Genomic DNA, 23,768 nt, shown 5'->3' with positions numbered 1-23,768 from the left:
TGGTAAAGCCTTGAACATGTGATTTTCCTGCCTTTAGATTAGACTGGCAGCTCATAAATTCACTGATGGCTTTTGGGACAAAGCTGGCTTGTCCTATAATGCAGTCCTGGTCTGAAAAGAAGGTCTGAGAATACCAAAGCTTAAGTTAGGGCAGCAAAGTTATGCCTCTTCCTGTGTGGAACCCAGGAGATGTTCCTAATGGGTGGTTGCTTTGTGTAGGTCATAGCTGCCCCTCTCCGCAGGAGCTCTCTGCAACTAGTCTGGGATGACATCCACTCCCTCAGGCAGCAATTAAATTAAATAGATGCTTTATCTGAGGAGGGTTGGTGATGGGTGGCTTGATGGAGAATTAACATAGTTTGCTACTTCTTAAGGGAAGGGCAGCTGTGCTTCAGGCCATCCAGTGATGACCATTCAGCTAGGATCCTTAGCTGAATTCCTGTTCAGATGGCCTGAAGTAGTCCTTTATCAGTCTTATGTCTTTTATACCTCCCTGGTGTCGAGTTCTGATGTATTGATTATTGCTCGCTCCCTTAAATAGGTTCTCAGTTAAATCCTCATTCTTTTCATGGTGTAATAGGATTATCGTCCAAGATGACGATGTTTGCTCCTAAGCCAAAATTTTACCGTTTAAATGCTGAATAAGTGAAACCATCTAGAAATTTAGTTGTCTTAAGATCAGCACAACGCTCTCCAAGCAGGCCCAGCCCACAAGGAAAGTGCAAGTTGCTGCTTAATCAATAACGAAACAACAAGTTTCAAGGCTGTGCCAAGAGAACGGGGAAATCTCACCTCTCTGATATCCCTTTGCATCCTTACCTACAGAGAAGGTTTTTTCATTAGTTATTGATTCACTCAATCTAGGGAAGGGCTGAGTTTGAATGCCAGTTGGTCCTCTAATTAGCTAGAGAAAAGGAAGCCAAGGGAAAGGAAATGCTTCTGCAGTAAGACTCACATGAATAGCTAGGACTGAGAGCTGGTTGACTTCCAAAGCCCAGCTCCTGCATCTTCTCATTTTGTTTCTTTACAGCTGTGTTGATTGCGACGAGTGGCAATTGGGGAGGCTTTCCCCTTCTTAATGATCTCTCTTTTCCAAGGCAGTTGCTGAAGGCAAGCAGAAGGTATGACCCTCTCCTCAGACAAAGAACTCAACGGGATAGATAACCCCAGCTTTGTGGTGAGTCTGCCCATCTGGGAAGGGTAATTCTTGCATATACAGGGAATCTGAGGAATTATTTTCTCACAACAGTCTTGCTGCTGCTGCAGACTCAAAGTGCTTTCTACTCTCTGGCACCCTTTTCACTTCCTTTCTCCCCATGGTTTCTAGAATGACAGTGTAGATGAATGGCAGCACAGGTGTATCTGTACTGAAAAGCAAACGGGCTTGTAGCTCCTTGTGGCTGTGTCCCTGAGTAGAGCATTTTATGGACTGATTAGTTAAACCAGCAGTTTAGCCTAGTGAAAAAATGTGTTTCTTTGTCTTCTGGATCTATTTCTGGGGCGGGGGGGGGGGGGGGGAATTGATTGGGGAGGGGGAGGGGGGGAGGAGGGGGATTTGAGAGTCAGCATGGGTAGAGCACCCTGTAGGGTTACAGCAGGGTGGTAAGACCTGCAGATGATGAGTCAGTTCAGGGGTGTGCACTGCTGTACCACTCACAGGGCAGAGGTTTTATTTCACTATGCTATTGATAAAGCAGAGGTTTTATTTCGCTATGAGATTGTTAGTGGTCTTGCTTTCTACCTGTTCACCCACAACAGAGAGCAGGCTAGTGACTTCCTCTGGTCTGAATAACCCCAAATAAGGTGGAAGATAGAGGTCTCTCACTTGTGGTTCAAGCAGCTCAATTTCTGACTACCTTCTCGATGCACTTATTTATGATGCTGTTGAGAACCCAGATCCTTTGTCTAGAGACTGATGCATATGGAGGGCGTCCTGATCCCTTGGATTTGTGGGAGCAGTTTGGCTTAGAGACAGCAGCAGTGGTACCCTGTTCCCACTCCAGATGGCTCCTGCCTTTTGCTCCTGACAGTATCTCAGTATCACAGACTGGATGACGTTGTAAAGGACCTTTGGAGGTCAACTCTTCCAATCCCCCTGCTCAAGTATGGCCACCAAGGGCCAGTTGCCCAGGACTGTGTCTAGACAGTTTTTTTAGAATGGAGACTCCATAATTTCCCTGTGGAACCTGTGCAGTAGTTGGTCACCCTCACAGTGAAAAAGTGTTCCCTGATGTTGACAGGACCTCCTGTGTTTGTTTCAGTTTGAGCCCACTGCCCCTAGTCCTTTCTCATCCTGTTAGCTCCGCTCCATCCTTCTCCTGCTGAACCCTGCTCACTCCCCTCCAGCTCCTGGGGAGGTTCAGGCATTCATGTGATGGTCATGTGAAGCTGTTACTGGCACAGGCTCTGCCAGGCTGGAATATGCCTCCTGGTTAACATGGGGAATATTGCAATGCAAGCAAAGGAGCTTACTGCTGTCCTCCTAGCTTAGGATTCATCTACCCATGGTGTTATTCAGGAGCAGATGTCCCCAAATAACTCTGTTCATTTTAAGTACTTTGCTGTACTTGTGTTAATACGTGGCTCAGGCTCTCCTGTTCTGAAATGAAAATGCCTCCACAGGGAGTTTTTCAGGAATGCCTTTTGCTCTTGAAGTTCATGCCTGAGTTCAGTTTAAATTAACTCTGCCTTTACCTATCCATTTTGAAGTATCTGTAATGCTCCCGGCCTACCTAGATTGGATAAACACACTGTGTTTAGAAGGTATTACACAGTGTATTTTCAACAGCGTGATCTAAAATGGGACTTTGGAGGCTCAGCCATGGGAATGGAAACCCAGAGTTTCCAGACAAACGGTGAAGCCCTTCGGGATTAATCTGCCACCCCTGCAAAAATTACAGCTGAAGGTAACACTCATCTTACATCCCTGTTCTCCCACTGCAGCACTAGCTCTTTGCTGGTACATAGGCCACAAGTGTTACTGCAGCCACCTCGATTTGCTGGGCATTTTGGTGTCTTTGGGTTCCAGCAGGACTTAGTGGATTAAAATAAAATAAATAAATAAATAAGCACATATTTTAGTGCTGACAAACTGGTTGATCTTCTTGTGGCAGCAGGTTTCTGTTCCTGCCTGATGAAGCAGGGCATCCCAGCCCAGGAAAGCCCTCTGCTGCCTAGAGAAGGGTCAATTAAACAAATGGTTTGGGATCTTAATTAGCTTTTGCATGTGGCTCAAAATGTTGCAGCTTCCCAGCCAACCTTGCTCTACCATGTGCACACGTGTGCATATGTGCAGCCTCTGTGTGTGTGTGTGTGCGAGTGCTCTGGGGCCAGAGTGGGTTGTAAGGAGGAACAGAAAACCACAGGCATCTACTTAGCTTAAGAACTGTGGCAATAGAAGCAAAGCAGTATTGTGCCTTCCATGGCAAAATATGTCTTTGTGTAAGTAGACTCTGCAAGGTGTACAGCTCCCTAGGGAGCCCTGGGGCTTCTGGCTGCATGGGAGGGGATCCCAGCCTTCTGGGCAGCCATTTTGGGGCCTGCTGCCTCCCTGCGGCCCCAGGTCCCCAGACTGTTTCCTGGTCCCTGGTGCTGCCCCCACGCTGGGACATCCTCCCAGGAGCCGTTCCCTGCAGCAGGTTCCAGAGCTGGGGCAGCACCCCAGTTACTTTGAAATGGACTCCAGGACACCCTGTCCCCTGCTGTCCCTCTGCTTCACCCAGTTCCTCTGTAGGAGCAAGTGAGGTTTTCTACTTAAGGCAAAGGGCAGGTGTGTTTATCAAGGCAGAACATTTCTAAGGGTGAGCTGAAAGAGACTGGAAAGACAACACTTAAGAAAATTAAATAAGACACATGCTTCCATTCTATGTAGTGGTTTAGTATATTTCACCAAAGGTGCTGTTTGGGTGGGACAGCCAGGAGGGACAGAGACCAGGGGACTGTGCATCTTTCACCTGTTAACCCACTGCACACTCTTCCTTGCTTCTGGTTGCAGTTTCTCCATCCTTATCTAGACATTAATGATACTAATGCACTTTGTCTAGATGTCCTTTTGAGGCTGAGACACCCTCTAATGTTTCTTCTGGTCTAGACCCATATAAACATTTCCCATAGGTGTTTTTACCTCTGTTTAATTTCTCCCCTGCCTCTTCTTTTTTTCTTGCCCTTGTTGAAAGCTATATGCAAGGTGTTCCTACACAGCTGCAGGAGAGGTGGCTGCTGGGTGCCTGCGGGGATGGGCTGTGGTTAACAAAGGGTCTCTCCTGTTTGCCAGGGTGAAGATGGGAGCCACTGCTGCTCCTTGCCAGATCGTGCTGCCCCGAGCCATGGGGAAGGTGGGGGCACAGGCCATGGCAGCAGCAAGCTTGCCTACACCGTCACAGAGGTGCCCCCCTGGTACCTGTGCATCTTGCTGGGAATTCAGGTGCGATGGGGATGCTGGGTGTGGGTGGAGGTTTAGTGATTGTTGAGCCAGTTAATGGGGGTAGAAGCTGAATTAGGGCGTGCTTCACCTCCACTAGGCATGAATGGAGCTGTAGGGGTGGATCTTGGTGAACCCAAGTCCTTCCCACCATCTAAGCACCAGCTCATCTACGCTGTGCCCCTAGAAATGCAGATGGAAAGGCCAAGTGGCTGCAGCCAATTAGTTAATAATAGGTCACATACCTCAGTAGCCAAATGTCTGAGGGCTACTGAACTTATGCCTTCCAATGGCAATAAAAACTAAGCAGAAGGGCCAATGCTGCCTTGGCACGTTAAATGACCCAGTGCCACCAATGCCATGCTGTGTGTGGTGCCTCCGGGAAGAGAGACCATGGAGTGATTAAGGTAAGGATGGACTGTGCCTGGAGGTTGGTGAGAGTTTCATACTTTGTTTCCTTAAACAGTTGTCTCAAATTTAGGGTTTATTAAACCAAGGTTTTCTGAGCACATCTGCATTGTGATTTTAATAAGTCAAGCCTCCAATGAACACAGTGAGTTTCTGAGTGCCCCCGGTTCCACCACAGCAGTCCTGTGCTCCAAAGTGTGAACCAGCAGCTAAGGTTAATATTTAAAGTAAAAGGGAGTTTGAAAAATTATTTTTGCATTTAGTAATGAATGGAAGGCCATTGTAGAAATATGTCTGTGGCTTTTCTGAAAAATGCAATGCCTGATTTTTTCCATTCTTTGGCATCCATTTTTTATTGTTATCCATAACTGCATTGTGTGAGAAAAGCTACTGATAGCAAAGAAAGTGTAGCTCCAATTTGCCAGCTTTTTATGTTACCCTTTGTGGTGCAAACGAGATGGACTGAAACATTTGCACGCTCTTTGCCTGATGACTCTCTCCCCCTGCCTGGGGATGTCTCCACTTTCCTGGAAGAGTAGTCCCTGCATCTTCGTGTGCAGATGCTGGGAATAAGACAGTGGTCCAGGGAATCCAAAGAGCTACAAAAGGCCTTTGGACTTGGAAAGCAGGAGAAATCTGTGGGGGTGCATTGCTGTTCTTGTAGGTGCTTTGGAATAGCCCCTAGCAGATTGTTAAAGTTGTCAAAAAAGAGAATAACACTGGTAACACCCAACCACAAATCTGTGAGTTACTTTTATATTTCCCTCAACAACACGGTAATAATATGTGGTCAGTTCTGTGTCCTTCACCAAGTGTTTCTCTGTGGCTCCCAGCATTTCCTGACAGCCATGGGAGGTCTGGTAGCCATCCCACTGATTCTCTCCAAAGAGCTTTGCCTCCAGCATGACCTCCTCACCCAGAGCCACCTGATCAGCACCATCTTCTTTGTCTCAGGGATTTGCACCCTGCTACAAGTCCTCTTTGGAGTCAGGTAGGCCAAATGCAAGAAACGGGATAAGTGATGAAAACAGAACAGTTTGTAGACGTGATTGCTGCGTGCTCAGCCAGCAGCCTGCTGTAAAGTTTATCAGTGAGGGTAATTAGCTACCTTTGGGCAAATAGGGATCGTTTCAAGTATCTTGAAATCCCTGTACATGGTAACTTTGCTGGGCTATTTTGCTGTTCTGATTTTTGCACCTGCCGGTACTTGATGCACCTTTGTTTGGGCTTATAAGGAACCTGTCCTACAAAATAGTAAAGCATTGAAACATGCAGTAAGCAGTATCTGATTTCTCCTTAGCCCAGCAACCCTCCAGCTGATGCAGGACCCTTCTGATCTGGGCCCAGGATCAAGGGAGCACAGAGCCTATAGGAAACTCCGGGGCAAGGGATAACTGAGAGAAATTGGGGCCCATCTGCCACCCCTTAGGGACTCTGGGAGGAGCTCTGCAGGGTATCCAGTTAAGCAGTGCCACTTCCCATGCTCAGGGATTCGTGGCACAATCTGAAAGTAAGCATTGTAAATCCTCTTTGCAGCTGAGCTGTTGAAGAGACAGCGGTGAGGAGATGAGCGTAGAGTTGGCATTCACTACCCAGAAAATGAAGCACTTATTGAGGGGTATGACTGCAAGCACTCCCCCTTGCCACAAGGACCCTGTATCTTTGCTGTCCTTACAAAGCTGCTTCAATTTGTTGTCATAGGTCTGGGTTGCTTCTTTCTTTCCACAGGCTGTTTTTTCCTCCAGTATGTTGGGGACCCATGTTTCTTGTTTGAAAGGCAAAAAATACGCCTTCGTCTTCGCAATCTGAGGGACCTGGTTAACTACCATCAAATCACTGGTCACCTGCCAGCTATGCAAAATGCTTTTTCTCCTCACATTTTTTTCCCTAGTACAACTTCCCATCTCTGTCTGAAGAAGTGGCTGTAGGTAAACCTCTCCCAGGAGGGTGCTCCCCTTCTCCTACATTGCTACAGAATTAGTGGAGGAGGGGGCCACCTTGGCTGTGAAAAAGAGAAGAGTCTGGTTCTTCTCAGTTGGTTAAATTCAGGCTAGGATTCATGACTGTTGCTGTGGCTACTGGTGTGATTCAGGCTGGAGTCTTTCCAGGCATCCCCCAAAGGTCTCAGTGATGTCCCCTCCTCCCGGTTAGTGGAGGATGAAAGAGTAGCGAGAAGAGGGGGAGAGGGAGCCTCTCCTGTGGCTGAATAGCTAAAAGAGGACTAACAGATCAAATTAAGTGGTAACAGATCAAATTAAGTGGCAAGGAGTTGTTCCCGTAGGATAAGCTTGAGCGGCTTTTGCTGTGCTGAGGACACAATTGCCTTGCTGCTGGCCCCAACTATAATGCATGAAGACATTTCTGCTGCAAAGGTGGGACTCAACTTTTGATGTGGCCAGAGGCAAAACAAGCCTGAGAAGACAGCTGGAAGCAGATTATGTTTTCTCCTTTTACTGTTTTCTCAAATGCTGTAGTAGTTAATAACCATGAGTTCCCCAAAAGACAGCCAGAAAAATATAAATAACAATTTGGAGAGGATGTTGTTGGTGTTGTTTTCCCTGGAAAACATCCATGCTACTCCCTGAGGCCCTGGGGACCCTTCAGCTAAGTGCTCTGCACAGTTCCTGGTGCCCATACTTAAGAAAGATTCATTCAGAAGGGAAGAGGTATGGAGACAGTCTGTTGTTGTGTCAAGGGGAGACCATTTTACAGAGGCTGGCCTGGTTAGCCTGGCAAAGTGGGGGCTCAGATGGGTTACAGCTACAGCCTGCAACTAGTCTGGGAAAGAAATAGCAGGGATCAGGCAGGGAGAAACTGTTTCAGTGAAAGGACAGTGTTGGCTCATGAACAAGTGGATGGGAACTGGCAGTGGAGAAGAGGAAGTTCCCACCAAGAGCGAGTGTGGTTTGAGAGCTGCCCTCCAGAAGCAGTAGCCAAGGTCAAATCCAGACCCACTGCAACCTGCAGCTTGTGTCAAACAGCATGAAAAAGCATTGAAGGGTCCAGGACAGTCACAAGACAGACTATCCAAGAGGGTCTTCAGGGGAGACACGGGTCTCTTGCCATTACAGTAAGCCCCTTAGCAGATGTTTGGACATTGTACAGTGCAGCAGTGATCAGAGCATAACTTTTCCTTCTCTAAACCTTCAGCTTTCCCTGTAAAGACCTCAGCATACCCTGTATGCGTTGCATCAGCACTCCAGTTTGCCCTGAGCCCACCCGTGCCAGCACCAATGCGGTGGGAGCTGTAAATCTATTGTTAATTCAACAGTGGTGGCACTGAGCCTTCTCTATTTTCTTTTTGTTTGCTTTTTGCCTTGCCCAGCAAAATCCTTTGAAGGCTGCAACGTGTTTGGCTGAATGCTGTAAATAAGTGACCCCACGGATGACTGGTATTCCAATATAACTTACTGGCAAAGGCCCGACAGTGCTTCGGTTGTGCTGGGCCTGAGTAATTGCAGCAGTATAAATATTTGGTTTAGGTGCTGGAGACATGGTGCTGCTACAGCAGTGCTGTCACTTATTTTCCAGTGCTTTCCAGAGCGTGGTGGAAACAGCTCTGTGTTCAGGGAAATCCGTGCTCTGACGAAGCACTCCTCTGGCTCGCGGCCCTGCTGCTTTTCCGAGTAGGCCCCATGGGAGCTCCTGGCGCAAGGAGAGGTTGTTTTGGGAGCTGCTTACAGGGGCGATTTCTTAACAGAGGAAGGCAGGACACCTTGGAGGTTGTTCAGAGCCTTGCTCCTTGGGCATCTTTGGATTTTTCAAGCATGCTAGATGAATGGCCAGAGCAACTTGCACTGCAGTGGGGTCTTAATGCCTCTGTCTCCATTCTCCCTGTGTGGAAGGAGAAGAGGCTGGCACAGCACACAGGAGCACTGGCTCCTCTGTACAAAGCTCTGTAGGAAGTCAGTGATGTGTCCCATTGGAGGCTCTTTGCTATCCTGAGGGGTTTCCAGAGTGAGGATTACTCTAAGCCAGGAGACTTATAGCATGGCGGGGGGGAGCCAACCTCACCCAGTCAGCATGCTCAGAGCATGTCCATGTAGGTGTCCTTTCCAGTGTTGGTGGAAATGGGGCAGAGTCATTTGGTTTAAAAAACTGTACTAGAAGCCAGGTCACATTTTCTACTACTCTGAGTCTGAAGATGGTTGTGATGTGGGGAGTAGTCAGTGCACTGTTCTTGTGTTCATAAGCAAGTTGTGATGAAAACTGAAAGGGACAGAGGAAGCAACTGGATGTTGGAAAGATCTGGGCCTTGGCTGATGCTAAGCTTTTCTTCAGAGTTTCACCATCTTTCTTCCTTGGTCTTCTCCCCTCCTCCAGTTTTTTTCCTTTGGTTGTTGTTTTACTCTGTGCAGCTCTGTGGTCCAGTCACACCTTAAGAGGAATATTTTTCCCTTAATGTGGGATAGCCAACTTTGACTCCAGCACCAATGAGCCTCTCCACTGGTAGTGTTTAAACCTGAGCTCTTCCCTGGGTATGTTGCTCTTGAGTGCAGTAGGCAACAATGTCCACTCATAGTCAGTGGTGGGAGATCTGCCAGAACATTTCAAAAGATAGAGCCAGAGGCCACACACAGACCGATTTTTAAATGTACTTTTCTTTTACTCACCCCCATAGACCTGATTTTCTGCATTTTTGCTCTTCATCTTTTCCCTCTGCTCTCCTCCAAGGTTGCCTATTATTCAAGGAGGCACTTTTGCATTCCTGACCCCAACCCTGGCTATGCTGTCCCTCCCCAAGTGGAAGTGCCCTGCCTGGACGCAGAACGCTACCCTGGTGAATGTTTCTTCACCAGAGTTCATCGAAGTCTGGCAGACACGGATGAGAGAGGTATGTTACATTTTCAGTGACATCTGCTCTGTATCAGAGCTGTTTGCTTTCAGAAAAGCACCTGACCATGGCATGGACATCAGTGCTGAAGAACTCACCGTCCCCAGTGGACCTTGGTCCTCATCCTCTTGCAGCTTCCCAAACATCTAGTCTCCAAGAGGAATCTGCTAAGGCAGAGGAGAGCCTCACCCCTGGAGAGTCCCCCTGCCTGGAGCAATGGGAGCAGAAAAACGGCATTTCAGGGTGTAATCACTGGCTACTTAGCAGAGATTGTCAAATGTAGTAAAGTTCAGGGTGCTAAACAGGTCCCTGGAGGGAAACTGATAACTGAGGCTGCAGTGACCTACCTGCCCTATCAGTGTGCTGAAACATCCCAAGCCCTTCCCAGCTGTGAGATGTGCAGTGACCATGGCCCTGCTCTCGTTTTCAGGTCAAGAGCTTCTCCCCTGCATTTTGGGGGAGCAGGAAGAGAGAATTCAGGGAAGCTGATGCATGGTTGGATGGCCCAGGAGGCTGGGGAGGAGGGGGTCTCTGGAACAAAATTAGCCCTGGTGAGGACTAAATCCATCAGCCAAGGGGTGGGGGGGTGACATGTTGGTACTTTGATGGTCCTTCCCTGCACATAATGCTCACCCCAGCTTTGCTGTTGCCAGTGGGAAGCCTCCATGCTGGTCTGTCACTGGAGACTGAGCTTGGGCCTCACTGGCTTTATGAAGAAAAGGCTCAACAGCCGGAGCGCCTTTCAACCTCTTGCTCTCTTTCTCTGTTTTTCCAGGTGCAAGGAGCGATCATGGTGGCTTCCTGCTTTCAAATCCTTGTTGGATTTTCTGGCCTGATCGGATTCCTGATGCGATTCATCGGTCCCCTGACGATTGCCCCCACCATCACCTTGGTCGCGCTGCCTCTCTTTGAATCGGCTGGAGACGAGGCTGGGCAGCACTGGGGCATAGCGGTCATGTAAGTCTCCCTTCCCTGTGGGAAAGCTGAACATACCCAAACTGCCTGCCTCTGACATGAAACCACCACGTGTCGCAGTTGGTAGTCGCTCTCCCCTGCCTTGGAGGTTTGTTTGTTGACCACTAATGTGTGGCAGGCTTGTGGAGGACAGCATCATGCCATAGTTCCCAGCCCCCAGGAGCTTAGAGCCCTGGGCTGCAAACCCAAAACTGAGTTAAAAGTTCTGATTTTGTGAAACTCTGACATTCAAAGGTCAGTACAGAAACAAGTCTTTCCAGTGTGTGGTTCCTGGGGGCAGTCTCCATTACAGTTGTCTACAAACATTGTCTTACACACCCATTATTTAAATTAAAAAGACATTCCTAAAATGACAAAGCTGAGCATTCAGAGTTAGGTATTCCCCAAATTAAATTAGCTGGTGCATCGGCTTCACATGACAAGGAGGAATTTATTTCTCCACAGAGGGCCTGGGGGGCTCTGGAAATGTCTTTGCACCTGGCTCTGCAGCATTCAGGGCAGCATTGAGTGCAGGGGTACCTTTGTGCATGACCTTGTTTAGGAGTGTGCTTGGTGGCAGAATTTCCTTGGTATTTCAGAAATTAATTTAAAACCAGAATGCTTCCCCTGCAAATTCGGCACCTTCCACAGGAGCAGGTTGTTACTCTGTGGGGCCCCATCAGTTTGCTAGCACTTTCAGGACTGTCTTAGGGTCAGGCTTAACTGTAGCCCCAGGAAAGCAGTGTGCTGTTGTGGGGATCTCTGGTCTACCTCCCTCGGGTTCTCCCTGCACCTGCTGTCCCAGGCCCCAAAAGCCACCTCTCTCCTGCACTTCCAGTTCCTCACCTAACTGGCCTCTTGCACCAGCACCCCATATGACCCTGAACGCTGCCTGCCTCCCAGGTTTCCTTTCACCATTGTTTCCCCCATCACATATCTGGCTTGTCCTGTTCTTCAGCTCTGATGATCTGTCCTTGCTCCTTTGCTCAGTCTGTCTGAATTTTCCTTACAAAATGTATATCCCTGTCTGGACTCTCTGTTTTATGCCTCATCTCTCCAGTCACTGGCTCCTAGCCTCAGTCCCTCACTCAACCTCTTCGCCCAACCATGGTACTCCAGTAGTGGGTTTCTAGTCCTCCAGCCCATGTCCTTGTTCTCAACCCCAGTCACCCTTTCTGTCCTGTTAATTTATGTTCTATTTTCTACCTGTGCTAATTCCAGACCTTTCTTTCCTAACTCAGACACCTTAGTCCCAACCTGGTCATCATGGTTTGAGCTGAGTTTGTGTCCCCTTTTGCTGCCTCCTCTGTGCTATGTGAGTGCCACTACAGAAGGGGGGGGAGAGAGATGATGGAGAAGACATGAGCCATGTGGTCTCATCACCACTAGTGACAGTGCATCCACAGGTCATCAGTGGACAAGGCCTGAGCAAACTCAGAGAGAGCTTGAAAGTCTTAAGAGCTGCAAATGCTAAAGCCTGAGATGTTTCTGCTGACTGCTTGGGACCTGGAATGAGTCATCATTGTAACAGACTGATCATAGTTGAGCAGATGTCTGTTGGAAAGAGCAGTATCACTCACCCCAAAGAACAAGTTCTATTAAATCTCAAATTTCTACTCTGGGTCATAAGCAGCCCCTGCTTCTGCTCAGGGCAAAATTACCTTCTAAATACAGGCTATGCTATGGGTAGTTCCTGAACATCACCCTTTGAAATAGGTTTGGGATATGTTTTTTCTTTCCCAGAGATGTTTGGCTTGGAGCAGCCGTTTTCCATGGAAGCTTTCACCGTGAATGGGTAAAGTTAGGCAGAGTAAGGAGCTGAAAATAGCTCCTGTTAATGGAATGTGTCAGGCACCCTGAATAATAAGCACTGACACCTACCTGAGAGACACATGGGCTCTGCAGTGATTCAGAAGGCTGCTGAGCACCTCTGTGACTGCAAATGCACATGTCTGGGCTCTGTAGCTTTAGAAGCCACAGATGGAAACCAGTTCCTCCCCAGCCTTTCTGCTTCCAGTCACTCAGCACTTTGCATGGTGACTGGTAGGTAACCTTTGGCTGTACCTCACAGCGTGTTTTTGCAGAGAAGTGAAGTTTGTGTTTCCTTTGCACCACTGGTATTCCCCCTGCTCATTAATATTGCACCTATAATTGATGGAAGGATGAGGCTTCATAATGAGTCACCTTTTCATGCAGGGAAATCTGCCAGTTTTCTGTGTGCTGTCAGTGGGGTTCAGCTGGTACAATTGATTTCTTGCCAAATCCTACCCAGGTGAGTTCACTCGCTGTGTACAATTCAGTTTTGTTAGAGGAAAATAAACCCACAAGGAGACCTTCAGAGGCCTGGTTAACGTAGGAGGTAAATGTCCAAAGTCTTCTACCAGCTCAGCAGTCAAGGTGAGGTGACCAGTCCTCGCCTTCTCACTGCACATCGCAGCATCCAGACTCACCTGGCTGCCCTTTCTTGGGGGGTGGGAGACACACCAGGGGCAGACAGGACCTGTGGTGAGCAGTTGTGCTGCCTGTTTGTGGGAGATGTGTCCTATGTGAGGGATGGGAAAGGAGCTGCACCTCGTGGTTGCTGCCAGAGGCACATGTGAGAAGCCCTGCCTTGGAGGACCCCTACACCGTGCAGCCCCCTTGCAAACCAGAGGGCTGTGTTCTCCCCTTCTTGGCTGGCTGGGAAGGCTGTGTGGGCACAATGTGCAACCCCACAGTCCTACTATGGGCCTTCTCTTTCAAAATAGGGACTTGATGGACAAATCAAATGCTCTTTCTTTGTGCCAAGGAGGAGCTTTTTGTCACTTGCAGGGCAGCATAGGTAAACCTGAAATCAGGAAGCCAAGAAATCCTCTATTTCCAGTGTATCTGAACTACACTGAGGCTCAGGGACAGTTTCCTACGTAGACTGCCTGGACCTTGCATGTCTCTCAGGTTTTTCTTTTACTCAAGAGTCACTTTTAATCTCTGGTAACTGCATCGTAGTTGGTGACACACCACTGGGGGGGGGGCAGTTTGGAAACTAAAGGGGGGGAAAATACCATTTGCTGCCGGTACAATGTGATGGAAAGCTTGTTCCATTCCAGGTTTACTGGAGTAGGAAGCCACCCTCTGGTACTGAGATCATGTTTTTTGGGGTCTCTTGAGTCCTGGGTCCTCAAGTATCAGGTCTTCAGCTAATGTGGGGACTGGCAGGCAGCTCAGTACCCACTTTGTCTCATGGTCTGGTTTTCCCTTCTCCCAGGACGATTGCTTTCATAGTTCTGTTCTCTCAGTACCTGAAAGATGTCCCTGTGCCGCTGCCATCTTACCAGAGAGGCAAGAAGTGCCACTTCTCCCCGGTCTACCTCTTCCAGATCTTCCCGGTACGATGGGGTTCCCAGGGCAGAGGGATGGCAGGGAGTCCTGGTGGCCCTCCCTCCCTCATTTCCTCCCCACACGCTGTACCAGAGACACGGCCGTGCCCTAACCAGACCCCACTGCTGCATGTGATGGGCAGGTGCTGCTGGGGCTCTCCCTGAGCTGGCTGCTCTGCTACGTGCTGACGGTGACCAATGTCCTCCCCGCCGACCCCTCCATCTACGGCCACCTGGCCCGAACGGACACCCGTGGGGATGTTTTGTCCCGGGCTCCCTGGTTTCGGCTGCCTTACCCAGGTACCACTTGCCTCCCTTTCCCCATCCCACCGTGCTGCTGCTCCCTGCTCCAGCTTGCACCTCTGCTTACGGCTAGCAGGGGAAGGTGAAATGTCAAAAACCAGCATCCCTGCTGTTGTCTTCCACGGTGGATTTCAGGGCAAATGTGCCCCACCAACCTGAACTGAGCTTTTTACTCGCAGGCCAGTGGGGAGTGCCAACTGTCAGCCTGGCTGGGATATTTGGCATCTTAGCTGGGGTGATTTCCTCCATGCTGGAGTCGGTGGGAGATTACTATGCCTGTGCCCGCCTCTCCGGGGCACCACCGCCACCGAAGCATGCCATCAGCCGCGGGATTGGGGTGGAAGGCATCGGCTGCCTCCTGGCTGGGGCCTGGGGGACAGGGAATGGCACCACATCCTACAGCGAGAACGTTGGGGCCCTGGGCATCACCAAGGTAAGCCTTGCTGCAGCAGGGTGGCTGCAGTGCCCTGACCCTCCTGGAGGTCTCTCCCAGGGGTGTATGTACAAAGGAATAGTGCACATGGGTTTGTGTTGGACCTGGGATGTCATCTTAGCCCAACTCCTGTAAGACACACAGGGAAAATGTGCCCTGGCACATTGGCATCCACCTCAGCAGCACTACAAATCACCTAGCAGAGGGGGACAGTCCCTCCCTGCTGATGCTCTGCACATGGGACAAGTGCATACTGCTGGTACTCACTGCGCTTGGCTTAAGTGAGACGTTACAACAAGGAAAAGGAAAAATACTTAATAGGGCTTCAAATTCCATAATTTTTCTAACCACAGGATGTCAGTCATGTGAAAGGTGGACTCTTCCTTTGGGATTTTAAAATGTGATGGCAAAGGTTTATGTTTTCACCTCTCTACAAACTTTTGGGTATGGGAAAGAAATTTCCAGATAGGAGCCTGACAATCAGACCATAGATTTTCACAAAGCTTTACAGCCAGGGGAGGGGAACATCCATCAGCCCAGTGCAGAACATTTTTAAATCATTGTCAAGTAAGTAATGTCATGTCAGCAGAGCTGAGAGTCAGTAAATAAATGCAGAGTATGAGTTATGGCTCCCTCTCTATAGTATTGCTTATTTGTCTGGATTTTATGAACCTCGTTCACAATAACCATTTCTCACAGACCAAGGTGGCTGTAAGGGCTGTCTGTCAGTCTTCCTGGAGTCCAGTTTAGCCTGTTGCTCCATGTACCTTGTCACTGTGAAACCTGTGCACGCTGCCCACATGCCTGAGCCTGTTCTTTCCTGACTGCACACGTGTGGGACACAGCATAGTGCAGAAATGCTTGGCCGTAACCATCCAATGACAGGGTGTGCTGCCCCCATGTACCCCAAGCCCTTCAGGTGGATGTGCCATCCCTGAAAATTCAGGAGAGGTGTTTCCTTAGATCCCACCTCTGCTCACCTTGTTCAGTCTTCAGTGAGCAGAAAATAGGATCTCCTCTTAGCCAACCTTAAAGCAGGGCGAAGGCTCTGGCTGTGCTAGATGGGGATGCAGAGAGCACTGGGCAGGTTTCTGCTTGGCTTTTTTAATGTGGGAAACACGTTTTTCCACAACAAAGGGTAGTGCAAGGGACTTGTTTCCTCTGCTTAAACAGGGGTGTCCGCCACCACCACCTGAAACATCTTTAGATATCTCAGATATCCACAGGGGCTGTCAGATAAGGCAAAGGAGAAGCTGCCAGAAGCTGCCAAGATGCAACAGCTTAAATTGTACCAGGTGCCCATGTTTAAGCTGCTTGATCAAGCCCAGCATGCCAGTACTGAACTCTCATTTCCAAGAAGGAAGATTTTAGGGAGAGGTAAAGACCTCAGTCACCATTTAGATAGCAGGGAACTGCATGTTTTCTTCCACCTTAAGAAAGAGAACTGATTTTTTCTTCTTTTCCTGACATAATTGAAACAAACTCTAAACTAGAGGCTTTAGCAGCATATGCTCACAGTTGTGGTATCAGTGGATTAGGTAATTTGCCTTTGAGGCTAATGCCATATCCTGGGTAATTGGATATTTTGGCAAATTAAGAATCTGAAGCTTCATTCTAATCCTGGAACAAATAGAGCTGTTGGCTTTTATTAAATCACAGTTTTGATCATAACGGTGTCCCAAGGTTTTAAGCCAGGGAATATAACAAAGCCCACCTGAGGGAAATGCATGATTTTATTTTTAAACTCCCCACCAAATCTCTTTCATTTATCTTTCACAATCAAGTGAGGCTTAAAATAAAACATTGATTCAAAGGGACACGGTTAAGAAATACTTAAAAAGAGACACTGCTAGTTACTGGGGAAGTTCTTGTTGAAAGCATTCACAAAAGGCCCTTCCTGCAAATAGACATTCTTCAGATACTTAAAGGGAAGGATTAAAATATTTAATTGAATTATAAAATGCTTGCAAAGGATTACAGAGTTTCCCTGCCCAAGACATGAATGTTGTAAATCTTAGAGTGACTCTTTCAGCTTCCCAAGTTTTGCTGTGGTGAGGGGTATCTTGAAGTGAGAGTCTAACAAATGCTGCTGCTTTTCTTTTTAGTTCCCCCAAAAAAATCTCTAAATGCCTTTTCCATCCCTGAACCTGCGACTGAACGTACCACCGAGTGCTTCGGCCTGAGGTGCAGCCCCTTCCTGGCAGGAGCCTACCACCCCTTACCTCTCTGTGCTGCCCCCCTCTTCCTTTTGCCCCAGGTAGGGAGTCGAATGGTGATCATTGCTGGTGCCTGCGCCATGCTCCTCAGCGGCATCTTTGGGAAGGTGGGGGCGATGCTTGCCAGCATACCCACCCCTGTGATTGGAGGCATGTTCCTCGTGATGTTTGGCGTCATCACGGCAGTGGGGATCTCTAATCTGCAGGTAACAGCGGTGTGAGCGCCCGTTCATCCCTAGGGAAGGGGACTTGGGTGTCATGTCAGGTTCTTAGCGGGCTGAGCCAGACATCACCGAGCTGCCAAAAATGTGGACATTTGCATTGGCAGCTCCGTGGGTGAACATGTCCCAGAGAGGGTAAGTCACAGAGTGCTCCCAGGGCAGGGCAGGGCTTGCTGGCACCCCGGGCAGCAGGATCACTAACACCCATAGCGGCGGTGGGGGCTGCTGCCCAGGTCCCCTCCTGCATGCGGTGTTTACATCTGAGCACGGCTTGTGAATTCAACAGCAGTCCACAGATTTGAGTAATTCCAAAGGTAACGTGTACAATTCCTCTGTGCAGTACACAGATATGAACTCTTCCAGGAACATCTTCATCTTTGGATTTTCTGTATTTACTGGGCTCACGGTTCCCAACTGGGCAAGCAAAAATAGTACACTGCTGGAAACAGGTAAGAAGTGACATCAGAAACATCTCCTGTAGCAGAAAACTGAAGCAAAGGCTGATCCAGAGATCACAGAATTGTAGGGGTTGGAAGGGACCTCCAGAGATCATCAAGTCCAACCCCTCTGCCAAAGCAGGTTCCCTAGGACAGATAACACAGGTAGGTGTCCAGATGGGTCTTGAATATCTCCAGAGGAGACCCCACAATCCCCCTGGGCAGCCTGTCCCAGGGCTCTGTCAGCCTCACTGGGAAAAAGTTCTTCCACATATTGGTGCGGAACTTCTTGTGCTCCAACTTGAGGCCATTGCCCCTTGTCCTGTCCCCACAGACCACTGAAAAGGGGCTGGCCATTTCCCCCTGTGTCCCACACTTCAGATATTTATAAACATTAATAAGATCCCCTCTCAGTCTTCTTTTCTCAAGGCTGAACAGCCACATTCCATTCAGCCTTTCCTTGTAGGGGAGATGCTCCAGGCCCTTAATCATCTCAGTGGCCCTCTGCTGGACCCTCAAAAATCGCATTCTAAAATGCAGCTTTTCCTGATAAAACCCTGAAAGCTGTGCTTTGACTGTTGTCTGTGAAGGCTGCTCTTGCCCTTTGCTCTGATGCAGAACTCTGGTGTGGGAATCTCCTCTCTTGATTAGTGACTGCACCTTGTCAGATTCCTGCGGGGCTAAGGATTGCAGAGCTCTTCCTTGGGACTCGTTCCTGGGATGGGGCTTTGTGTGGGAGAATACTCCAGGGCTGAATCCTGATCCAGATCTCAACGAATGAGGCTTTCTTACATGCTCCTACACAATAAGACTTGGTGCTTGCGAAGCACAAGAGCAGACTCCCCCTAAAATCCATCAAGGTCACCTCACTGAAATTTCCAGTCCTCCAACACCTACTTCTTCACGGTGTCTCGTGTGACTAATGTGTTTGTCACAAAGGCTGTAGTGTCCTCTCCTAACTTATACACGGTGTGCTGGGCTGCCTGTTGAAAGAGCTGAGCCCACAAATCACACGTTCTATAGATGGCCCACCAGATGCTCGATGTCCCTGTGCTGTGCTGTTCATGTCAGTTAGCCCTCACAGAGAGACATCACCTTAGTAACTAGTGGTGAAATCCCCTGCTAAATATACCTGTATTTCTTTGGGTACCGAAGCTCATGCTTTTGTAGGGAACTGCCTGGAGTTGGGTCATGGAGGTGCAAACAAGTTTGGAGCAGAAGGCAGCTTTTTCTGGGACAGTGCAGTACTCTGCACTTTTAACAGGCTTTTAATGTGCTTAGGAGTCGCCTCCTGTCACTGGGTCAGTGGATAATTATGCAGAATAAAACTGTAGGTGTGGAACTGGCAGTGAGATCCATCTGCCTGGCACTGCCAGGTCTTATGATCTGCTTTGGGATTTGCAACTCTTGTCTAAACATGCATGTGTAGACGTGTTTAGCCTCTTGGCGTGGGGTATGTTGCCAGTCAAGCACACATCTCTCAGCACCACTCTCCAAAGCTCTGTTTTTCTGCTAGGAATCATCCAACTGGACCAGGTGATCCAGGTGCTTCTCACCACTGGCATGTTTGTGGGCGGACTCCTGGGTTTTATCCTTGATAACACCATTCCAGGTAGGATTTGCTGAAATGAGCTAAGCTGCTAGTCTGTCTCTGCCCTGGGGTTTGTTTCCGAGTATTTTTGGCTGTGTGACTGCTGTTCTGTGGGTAGGAGTTGTGCTAGCAACCGTAACATACCATGTGATTGAAGGCCTCCCAGAGAGAGGAGAGGAACAGGAGACATCACTGAAATGGCCTCTAGCTGGAAAACGGCAGCTTATCAGAAACAAAAAAGCCGGTCTGAAGAAAAGGTTTATTTAGAATAAATGTCTTTCAGGGAAAATGCCAGTTGATGGTTTAAAGGAGAGAGAAGGGCAACCGCAAGAAGTGGAAGGAGCCAATGCATGTGTCCTTACCACAGCTGCTAAAACTGAGGCTGAACTGGTGCCACAGCAGTGAACAGCAGCAGGAAAGGCTGATGACCAAAGACAAGATACAGCATCAGGAGCTGGCCCTCAAAGATAGCAATGAGCCTGACTTTCATCCAGCCTGGGGAGGGATGGCATAAGGATAGGAGAGGAAACCCTCTTTTCTGCTACAGAAAAAGAGCAGGAAGGACATCCTGTTAACCAGATTTCTGGGTTTTTTTACTGTCTCAGTCTTCTTGGAAAGGCAGTCTCCTTTTGGCCCATTAATTTTCCTTGATTTTCACCTCCTGCAGGCAGAATTTCCAGGTGTGCTCACTCCCTTTCCCAAGGGGACTCAACAAGAAGTACAGGCACTTAGCACTTCCTTGGCTAGTATAAAGGCCCGTGCCTGATTAGTAATTGCTAGATGAAGCTATTCCCCCACTCCACAGTGTCTAGAGGGCAGTTAACATCCAGCCATGCTTTCCTAGCACTGTATGACACCCCCCACCCCACCCTGGCTGGGCCTTTGAACAGTTCTTGGATGCCTCATGGCTTGTGAAAACCCACCTTGCTATACTTGGTTCCTGTAGAAAGCAGTGGAGAAGACTGCTGGTCTAGAAGCTGTTGCAGGAAGCTGGGTATTGTCTAGAAGTTTGTTAGTGAGCTTTTGTAAAGAGCTTTGGGGCTAGGGGTGTTTCAGTGCAAGGGGTCTGCATGTTGTGCTGGGTCTTGCTGGGATTTGAGCAGTGGGTGCAAGGCCCACAAGGCAATCCTATGCTGAGAACATCTGCTCTTTTAAACACTTCAATCTCATATTCTGCTGTTGCAGGAACGCAGGAGGAGCGGGGGCTCCTGGCGTGGAAGAACAGCCATAAGGGAGAGGCGGAGAGTTCTCAGCTTGTTTCCAAGGTCTATGATCTTCCCTTTGGCATAGGCACCAAACACTGCGCGGCCTCGTGGTTTCGGTATCTCCCTGCTTGCCCCAAAAGACTACCTGTTGGCAAGAGGATGGATGAACTGCAGGCTGCTGGGCAGGAAAGCAGCGTTAAAGCAAGCTCGGAACAGCACTCTGAGATAGGTGCTGATACAAGGATATAAGCACCTGGCCTGCAGGTGACGTCATCTCAGAAGTAAGAGGTCTGAAAACCGTGCCTGCAGCCCCCATAATTTGAACGTGAGCTGGCAGCTCATGAGGCTGGAGCAGGAGAAAGATAATGTCGAGAATGATACTGTCTTTCACTTCCAGCTCTGCTCCCTGCACCACTGGTGACCTTGAGAGACTGATTTTCCTCCTCTCTGCGCCTGCCTGCCCACCTCAGGAAAAACATAATCTCTCTCTGGGGAACACCAAAGCCCAAGAGATGCCTGGGGAAGATGTTCTGCAAGTGTTCCTTGCACTGACACCATGGAGCAGCTGTTTAGCTGAAGCAGAGCTCTTCCTGTCCCCTGTCCTGGCTGTTCCAGGGGCCACAGGAGAAGGCATCCCTGATGTGGGCCCTGTACCACTCCCAGGCACCTGAAGGGCTGAGGCTAATCCCCACCACCTTAAAAATCTGTAATGGCAATGCTCACCCTTCTGTTTGTGGTTTACACCTCATCCTAGCTGAGGAGAACAAGCAGGCACCTCCAGGGCATGATTCATCTCATTCCATATTCCCATAATTTAAAGTCAGTCAAATCAATGTTGTTGTAAGAGAGCTGTCTAACGCTAATGGGATGGATTGTCTTCTGAACATGTCTTTCCCACACAGAGGAAATCTAGAGACCTTACTTAGGTTGTTGACCTAACCAAAAAAATCCAGGTTCACCAAAATGGACTCCACTTGAGGTGCTGGGAGCAGTTATTGGGGGCACAGCTTTCCTGGGGCACTGAACTCTACAAAGATGAAGGAATCATCATCAAAGATGAAAAAGAAAACTCTTCTGCTCACAATCTGATGCATCCCTGCCACTGCTGTGTCCTGTGTCTCTCCACTATACCTGTTTGGCCTGGTGACTGTGGAGGGACAACCACTTCTCTGGATAACGGTTGGCAGACTCTTGCTCCTTTCCACTACTGGCAGAAAGAGCCTTAACCTATATGACCATATATAATATGACTGCACATGGTGCTGGTTGCCAGGGGTGTTTAATAGCGTTATTGCTGTAGCATAAACTTGTCTTTCCTGCATTGAGATTTATACTTGGGTGTCTTCTGGGGAAAAATAAATCAAGTGTACAGTGTAATATATCTTGGGAGTGATGCTGTAGTGAGTGGCAGGTGCTATTCAAGGAATCACAAAGTTAATTCAGTTGGAAGGGACCTCTGGAGGTCATCTGAGCCAGCCCTTGCTCAGGGCTGGTCCTGTTAGCCCAGGTTGTGGACTGTGCCCAGCTGAGCTATGGATGGAGAGCCATAGCCTCTTTCAGCAGCCTGTTCCAGGGTCTTGCCCACCCTCATGGTTTGTAAGACATGGATGCTGACATATGCCAGCTAAGCCTTGCTTAGGTAAAAAAAATTAACACTGACACAGGTTCCCTACAGAAACCTGTCTCCAACTGGCTTTTTTGTTCCCCATTGCTCATCTGTTGTCCCAGCCTCCTGCACTTCCAGCTTGCTGCTGTGTTTTGGCCCTGCCCTTCCCCCCCCCCCCCCCCCATCTTGTATTTGGCTTGCAAGATCCCCTGGAGTAGAGCTGGGCATGACTTTACAACTCCTTTACACCACCTCCTCCCTCTCCAGCAGCAGCTCACTCCTTACCCTGGTGCATCCTACAGCCCAGGAGATGTGCACAGCCTGGGGAGGGGGATATGCTGGTGTGGGCCAGCCGAGTCTGCTGTCGCTTTGGCTTCGCACTGCAGTGACACAGCTTCTGATTAGTTGCCACTTAATGAAAATAGATGAAAAATCAGGGGCTCTTCTGGTGTAAAACTGAACACTTGAGGGCTGTTCTGGAGAACAGCCAGCTACCTGTCAACCAGATCACCCTCCGTGCTGCCATTGGGTCCTGATTTCAACCAGGAGCGGGGTCACCCCGCTTGCAGCTGTGCAGAGAGGCAGGCAGTGAATTGAGAAGTTCAGGCAGGTGCTCCTGCTGTGCTGGCAGAGGAGATTCGGTGATGGCTACTTGTTTGTACCTGGTCACACTGGCTCTAGAACAGCTAATTGGCATCTCATTGTCACAGCCTTCTCACATGAAGGTGTGACCTGGGCAATAGGTCTGACGTTGTTGCGCTCACTGTGTTGTCATGTGAGGGGCTGCAGCACTGCAAGCACAGCTGTAATGAATGTGCTCTGGATCATGAAAGGTGGGCCTGGGTGAACCTAATGAGGTTCAACACTGCCAAGTGTAAGGTGTTGCACTTGGGCCAGCAGAATCCCACACAGATAGAGACTGGGAGAAGAGCTCCTTGAGAGTAGCCCTGCTGAGAAGGACTTGGGGATTGTGGTGGATGAGGAACTTAACATGAGCCAGCAGTGTGCTCTTGCAGCTCGCAAGGCCAATGGTATCCTGGGCTCCATCAGAAGAGGGTTGGCCAGCAGGGACAGGGAGGTGATTGTCCCTCTCTACTCTGCCCTCCTGAGGCCCCATCTGGAGTCCTGTGTCCAGATCTGGGGCCCACAATACAAGAAAGATGTGGAACTGTTGGAGAGGGTTCAGAGGAGGCCATGAAGGATGTCAGAGGGCTGGAGCACCTCCCCTACGAGGTGAGACTGAGGGACCTGGGCTTGTTCAGCCTGGAGAAGAGAAGGCTGCGGGGGGAACCTCATTGCAGCCTTCCAGTACCTGAAGGGAGCAGAGAAACAGGAGGGGAATCAACTTTTTAAAGGGCAGATAATGGCAGCACAAGGGGGAATGGATTGAAGCTAAAGGAGGGAAGGTTTAGATTGGATATGAGAGGGAAGTTCTTCACAGAGAGAGTGGTGAGGCGCTGGAACAGGCTGCCCAGAGAGGTGGTGGATGCCCCGTCCCTGGAGGTGTTCAAGGCCAGGTTGGATGGGGCCCTGGGCAACCTTGTGTAGCTCCAGGCCTGGCAGTTGGTGGCCCTGCCTGTGGGAGGGGGCTTGGAACTGTATGATCCTTGGGGTCCCTTCCAACCCAGTCCATTCTGTGATTCCATGATTCTATGAATGTACCTGCTCTGCCCAAACCCCTGCAATGGCTGTGCTTCCACTGATGCCTTCATGGTTCCCACTCCCTCCCTGCTGCCTTTCGGCCTCTGGCTCCTTCCCACCTCCCTGCCCCTGTAGCCCACTGG

At 49.2% G+C, this 23,768-nt stretch overlaps 1 protein-coding gene across 1 annotated transcript; it reads left to right on the top strand.

Moving 5' to 3' along the window:
* Positions 1-1,123: 1,123 nt before the first annotated feature.
* On the top strand, positions 1,124-21,746 carry LOC311191366 (solute carrier family 23 member 1-like; the record flags this gene model as incomplete). The annotated part of the gene is made up of 12 exons (XM_084263526.1): positions 1,124-1,177; positions 4,274-4,423; positions 5,662-5,819; positions 9,503-9,662; positions 10,438-10,619; positions 13,861-13,981; positions 14,116-14,272; positions 14,455-14,708; positions 16,966-17,130; positions 17,486-17,594; positions 19,099-19,194; positions 20,359-21,746. The coding sequence occupies 12 exons, from the start codon at positions 1,124-1,126 to the stop codon at positions 20,625-20,627; spliced, it is 1,875 nt and encodes a 624-aa protein (XP_084119652.1). The 3' UTR covers positions 20,628-21,746.
* Positions 21,747-23,768: the final 2,022 nt, after the last annotated feature.

The sequence above is a fragment of the Gallinula chloropus genome (assembly GCF_964237585.1).
Source record: "Gallinula chloropus genome assembly, chromosome: 1".
Taxonomy (NCBI): Eukaryota; Metazoa; Chordata; class Aves; order Gruiformes; family Rallidae; genus Gallinula; species Gallinula chloropus.
Note: the sequence above shows the minus strand (reverse complement) of the source record. Positions and strands in the feature narration are given on the sequence as shown.